Genomic DNA, 6,000 nt, shown 5'->3' with positions numbered 1-6,000 from the left:
ACTTTGAGCTAAAATGATTTTTTCTCAGGGCATGTGAATGATAGCCACTGAGAAATGACTCATCTTAAAAGGTGCCCTGCCACACAAAACCGTTTTTACTTGCATTTTTTGAAATATGTTAGGTCCATATGTATTTGTGTTATGTGGTGAATGTGAAAATGAACTGCTACCTCCTCTGTCAGCTCTAGCCACTGACAAGAAATAAGCGGAGAAATCAGGCCAATTACAAAAGCTGGTCAGTCTGACATCATATTGCTTGAGCTCATTACTATTCATGAGCTCGCCCAGTTGGGCTGGGTAAAGGATGCTGATAGCCAGGCTCTCGTTGGCTAGCTGTTAGCCAATCAGAGTCAAGCAGCTTATCTCGTTGAATATTAATGAGAACTGGCAGAAATCGAGCTGAGTCTTCCTGCAGGCTTTCTATACCACGCTAGAATGGCTTAAACAAGGTAACCAAGGCATTTCTTCCACAAAAAGTCCATGGTAGAACTTCAGACATTACCACAAAGTAATGACATACGTGTGGCCGGGGCACCTTTAACAGAATTTCTTTTTAAAACAATATTAGAATAAAATAAAAACCATGCATATTTTACATAATGCATTGGCATCTAGCTGGCATAAATGATACAATCGCTTACATGCTGCACATTTAACACTGCTGCTAGTTATTGTCAAAAAACACAAATAAAAATTGTCATGGTTTTGCATTAAAACATTGTCCAACAGGCTACACTCTCTGTGCTAGCCGTACAGGGATAATATGTAGCTAGGGCAAAGCCCCAACAGCTAATACCACCTTCAAATTATCACCAGTTCTACACAACAGCTGCCGGTTTAAGTTGCAACTGTCGGTGAAACACCGGTGTCATGCTATCCATCTGGGATAAGCGACTTTGGGATATACGTATAAATAAAACTGGCATGGCATACATCAGGAGATATCAGCAGGTGTGACCACTTAAAATGATCATATGACACTGCACCACGAGGGACATATCCATCAGCCACTTTTCCTCAGCATTGCTCTAAAGCTGTGTGCCACTTTCAGGCTCCGCCTCCTTCACAATACATGTCATAACAAGTCCACAAGACTTTCCAAATCATCTGCACATCTTTTTTGTTGCATGTCGCCAGTGTCTGTCTCTAGCATACAGTGAAAACCTTGTAACTCCAGCTCTAGGGGGGTTTTGTTTTCCAATTTAAATGCTGCAGGAGAAGGGAAAACTGTACAAACGGAGTTATTATGAGTCAGTTTCAGACGGTTTAAGTGTTTAGTTTGTCACATTCAAAGTCCTCTGTTCTCCATCACGGAGTGGATTTACTTCTCTTCCTCCTCTCCTCCTCCTCTCCTCATCTTCTTTCTCCTCTTTAGTTTCTTTCTCCTTCTCTCTGCCTCCCTTTTCACTTTCTGCAGCCCGTTTATCGTTGCCGTTTTCTCCTCCTCCTCCATCTTCATCACCGCCAGCCTCGTCCTCGCCGTCTTTGGACTCTTCCTCATCGCCCGCACCCTGAAAATACGAACACACGTCAGACTAGGGCTGTGCAATTAATGTAAATTGTAGTCGCGATTTACGATTTCGGCTCCTAATGATCACAAAAACAGAACAAAGAAACGACTATTTTGCACATTACGTTCTGCAAGTAAACTCGGATTTTGTCTTGTGTTCTGAATGGAAGAAAAAAGTTAAAACGGGTATTGAGAAAGATTTCACAGCTCTTGGTGTTTTCACTGTTGATTAGTTTAACCTTTTTACAAGTTTAATAATTGTAACATCTTTCCAAAAGGCAATGAGTAATTGTGTTAAATAATCGTGATTCCAATATTGAGCAAAAAAATTTTTCAGAATCGAGCAGCCCTATGTTGAGGGCCTTTGATTTGACAGTCCTGCTTTTTGATTTTTTCGTTTTCAGGTAAAAGGGACTGTATGTGATGGGGGGTCCCCCAACCTTACCTCCTTCAGGCGGCTCCTCCTCCGGCTCGGGACCCGGGCCTTCATCCTCCGGGACAGCGCCAGCAGCTTGTTGTGTCTCTGCCTCTTCTTCTCCTTCTCCTCCTCCTCTCTCCGCTTCTCCTCCGCCTTCTCTCTCCGCTTCTCCTCCGCGTGGTCCGAGTCCGACTCGTCCTGTCGCTGCAGCCTGCTCCGCTTTTTAGGCTGCACCATCCTCTTTGGCTGGCTCCTGTTCCCCTTCTCATCATCTGTCGTGTCCTCCTCCCCGGGACTGGAAGACGAGGAGCTGTTGTCGCCTCCCAGGAACGAGCGCTTTTTGCGGGTCACGGAGCGGCTGTCGTCGCTAGATGTCGCCCCGGAATCGCTCCGGCCCCGGTCCTCCTGCCCGCTGTCCCCCTCCGCGGAGCTCTGGAAGTCGGACTGGGATCCGGAGGAGGACGAGGTGAAGGAGCCTTCGTCACTGTCGTCTAGGATGGAGGCCGGCAGGCCGATTACTTTTCTTTTCTTTGATGCGTCCACCTTGGTTTTCCGCATCGACGCGAACATTTTCCGCTTGTACAAGCTCTCCATGTTTGCGCGCGGTGCCAGAGACCAGTGACATTAAAGAGGAAACCGAGCTGGTTGGAAACAAGCTAACGATGCAGCTAGTTAGTTAGCTTCTATTGGTTGCGCGTCACAACAACGACAGCATGTTATTTCCTTTTAATAACACAACATGACGCCTGACTTGACCTCCCGTGCAGATTTGATTTTGGTTTATTCGCGGAAACGTTCTGCCGAAATGTGTTAAAATAGTATTTCCGAGCTAAAAATGGGACATTTCGTAGATGCTCTTCTCAGTGTAGCTAGCTGTGTGTTATTGTTGTGGCTGCCACGTCTTCTTCGTTTTAAGGAATTACAGCAGAGGCTGCTAGGGCTCCCCCCGCGGCGTAGAGCAGCCATTGCTGCTCAAAACCATTACTGATGGCTCCATTCCACGTAGGAGAGGTCCTGGTATTAAACCATTACTGATGGCTGCATTCCACTTAGGAGAGGTCCTGGTATTGTGCATGCTGACTCACTGAAATATCTTACTGGGACACTTGATGGAATTAAGCCATCGTTAAGGTTATACATTTCAGCTGTACTTTTCCTACTATGACAAGTCAACATGTCTGCTGTGAAAAATGTCTATACCGTACAGTACAGTACAGTACCTTGGATGGCAGTCGGCAAGGCCCAATGTTTGGAAAAGCAGACCAGAAGCTAAGCAATGTACTGCTGTGACCGCCACGTTAGAGCTGACCTGAAAGTCAAACAATAACACAAACTATCTAAGTATATGTAAACCACTGACAAAAAAACTTATTTCAACTCGCAGAAAACAGGAGTTGCTGATTTCCCTTGGAATCATCAAAAAAATTGGTATTTTACCCGGATGGGCATGGTTTTGCAGGACACGCGCTAGAGTTTAATCTCTGCTTCAGTCTATGCTCTGCTTCATTGAGCTTAGGTGTGGCAGTAGCTCAGTCTGTAGGGACTGGGAACCGGGGGATTGCTGGTTCAAATCCCCATGTGGACTGGTAGCTGCCAAGGTGCCCTTAAAGGAACACGCTGACTTATTGGGACTTCAGCTTGTTCACTGTATCCCCCCAGACTTGGATAAGTCCATACATACCCTTCTCATCTCTGTGCAAGTCGTAACTCTGTCTGACTCACCCACCGCTAGCCTAGCTTAGCACAGATCCTGGAGGTAACCGGCTCCAACTACCCTACTGCTCCCAATAAGTGACAAAATAATGCCAACATGTTCCTATTTACATGTTGTGATTTGTATAGTCATTAAAGCTGCGTGTAATAGCAAGGTCACATGAGACACAGCCATCTTCTAACCGTATACATACTGGGAACTATATTCTCAGAACTGCTACTTCTGCTACTTGGGCGGAGTGATTTGCTTGCAGCACACGAGAAGCCCCGCGGTGAGGAGCAGAGAGTAACAACGGTGCTTTTCAGGTGTTGTGCTCATCACGCCCCCCAAGTAGCAGTTCTTCGCCTTCTGAGAATATAGTTCCCAGTTAGTATACGGTTAGAAGATGGCTGTGTCTCATGTGACCTTGTTATTTGTACATGCTGTGACTATACAAATCACAACATGTAAATAAGAACATGTTGGCGTTATCTGTCACTTATTGGGAGCAGTAGGCTAGATGGAGCCGGTTACCTCCAGGATTTGTGCTAAGCTAGGCTAAATGGAGCCGGTTACCTCCAGGATCTGTGCTAAGCTAGGCTAGATGGAGCCGGTTACCTCCAGGATCTGTGCTAAGCTAGGCTAGATGGAGCCAGTTACCTCCAGGATCTGTGCTAAGCTAGGCTAGCGGTGGGTGCGTCAGACAGAGTTACGACACGCACGGAGATGAGAAGGATGGACTTATCTAACTCTGGGGGATATGGGGAATAAGACAAAGTCCCAATAAGTCGCCGTGTTCCTTTATGCAAGGCATTACTCGGTGCACCTGTCATAGGCAGCCCCTTCATTCTGACATCTCTCTGTTTAGTGCATGTATAGGTCCTGGGCATGTGTGTGTATTTCGCTTTGCTAACTAGTTAGCCACAACAACTTTACAAGGTGTCAGGGTTTTATTGTAGTACTATTGTCCCGTATAGCGGCCAAAGAAAAATTATTGGATGTAGCTTTCAGAAAGAAACCTGCCCTCAGATTGAACTTTCAGTGGGATTTTAATGTTAATATGAATTAATAGTTGAGTTTTCACATCATGAAACAGATGATATCCTGTATTTATCAGATTATGGAATAATCTCCATCAGTGACAGTGAGCAAAGTGAATCAGTTTATCATAAACCCTGTGACCCCCCCTCAGGTGTATCAGGTCATCACTCAGGACTTCTGCGCCAGGAGCGTGCTCAGTTTAATCTTCCCGTCCATGGATGCGGTCAGGCAGGTGCCACAGTCCACCGCCGAGCACCAATCAACTGTCACCACTGGCGCTTTGTGCCCACCCAGTGACAGTACGCTCTCCAGAGCCGGCTCCCCATTGGTCAACTGGGAAGAGAGGGAGGTGAAAAGGAGACATGTTATAAAATCTAAATATAAAACAGTTTAAAAGAAAATATTCATTTTGATTCAGCAAGGGAAATCAAAACACACACGAAAAAAGTAATTAAAATGAAATTGTTCGTGTTGGTTAAACCAGTAAAAACTTTACAGTAACTATTTGCAATTACTTATGTTCATGTAAGTTATTTTAACAAAGCTGAAATAAAATCAAAATGCATCAAAATCATACAAAATAAATACACATTTTAAAGAGTCATATACTCTAAGAAGTTGAAAAAAACATTTAGATAATTTAGAGTTTGTTCAGAACACGTGTGTGTGAACAAGATTTGCACAAACGATGAATGAATTGCAACAGCTGCACAGCAATTTCCCTCAGGGTAAATAAGGATGTATCTAGTCTAATGAAGGTGGATTTACTCTGTATATGAGTCCTCCGGTGCTGGAACAGGTCAGGATGTGTTGGCCTTCAGAGTCGAAGGCAAAGAGTCGACCTCGAGGAACCTGAACCTGAACAAGAGTTAATTCGCAAGTTGAGACATCAATGCGTCATTGCCTTCATTTTATTTGATCGGTTTCATTCTTTGACCTAATATTCCATCAGCAACATTTGTTTTCCTGTAACCTTATTTATTAAAACTGTGAGATCATTCTGTGAGATCATCCTGGCGAGAAGTAAATGATGAAAAATAAACAAACATAGAAAGCTATTGCTGTCTATAAAGTAAACCTGTTTCCATGGAAACACTAACTACCTGTTTGTATCCGCTGTATCCTGACAGGATGAAGGGCCCGGTGGCGTCCTGAGGTAAAACCTGATCCGACTGCTTCACCCCACACCGATGGATGTTCCACTGGATGAACTACACACACACACACACACACGCACGCACGCACGCACGCACGCACACACACACACACACACACACACACACACACACACACACACACACACACACACACACAGTATACTCATAACTGTTGTGGCAG

The 6,000-nt window shown here is 44.8% G+C and overlaps 2 protein-coding genes across 2 annotated transcripts in view; both read right to left on the bottom strand.

Moving 5' to 3' along the window:
• Positions 1 to 532: 532 nt before the first annotated feature.
• Positions 533 to 2,954, bottom strand: ccdc82 (coiled-coil domain containing 82). Its single transcript, XM_039780343.1, has 2 exons — positions 1,956 to 2,954; positions 533 to 1,511 (listed from the first exon to the last, which is right to left on the bottom strand). Exons 1-2 carry the CDS (start codon positions 2,520 to 2,522, stop codon positions 1,275 to 1,277), a joined length of 804 nt encoding a protein of 267 aa, XP_039636277.1. The 5' UTR covers positions 2,523 to 2,954; the 3' UTR covers positions 533 to 1,274.
• A 1,697-nt stretch (positions 2,955 to 4,651) lies between these two features.
• The window catches only part of wdr91 (WD repeat domain 91), a 34,370-nt gene continuing 33,021 nt past the window's right edge, over positions 4,652 to 6,000 (bottom strand). Inside the window, exons 16-18 of the mRNA XM_039780662.1 lie at positions 5,766 to 5,873; positions 5,431 to 5,520; positions 4,652 to 4,995 (exon numbers count right to left, since the gene is read on the bottom strand). Of these exons, the coding sequence (XP_039636596.1) occupies positions 4,831 to 4,995; positions 5,431 to 5,520; positions 5,766 to 5,873 (363 nt within the window). The 3' untranslated portion in view covers positions 4,652 to 4,830. The remainder of the gene's footprint in view (positions 4,996 to 5,430; positions 5,521 to 5,765; positions 5,874 to 6,000) is intronic.

The sequence above is a fragment of the Perca fluviatilis genome, chromosome 17 (genome assembly GCF_010015445.1).
Source record: "Perca fluviatilis chromosome 17, GENO_Pfluv_1.0, whole genome shotgun sequence".
NCBI classification, from domain to species: Eukaryota; Metazoa; Chordata; class Actinopteri; order Perciformes; family Percidae; genus Perca; species Perca fluviatilis.
Note: the sequence above shows the minus strand (reverse complement) of the source record. Positions and strands in the feature narration are given on the sequence as shown.

What these genes read in the sequence shown, in the direction of transcription:
- ccdc82 (XM_039780343.1), bottom strand. Translation starts at nt 2,522, where the DNA reads ATGGAGAGCTTGTACAAGCGGAAAATGTTCGCGTCGATGCGGAAAACC. An exon ending in GGAGGAGCCGCCTGAAGGAG is followed by an intron (nt 1,512 to 1,955) that starts GTAAGGTTGGGG and finishes TCGTATTTTCAG; the next exon opens with GGTGCGGGCGATGAGGAAGA.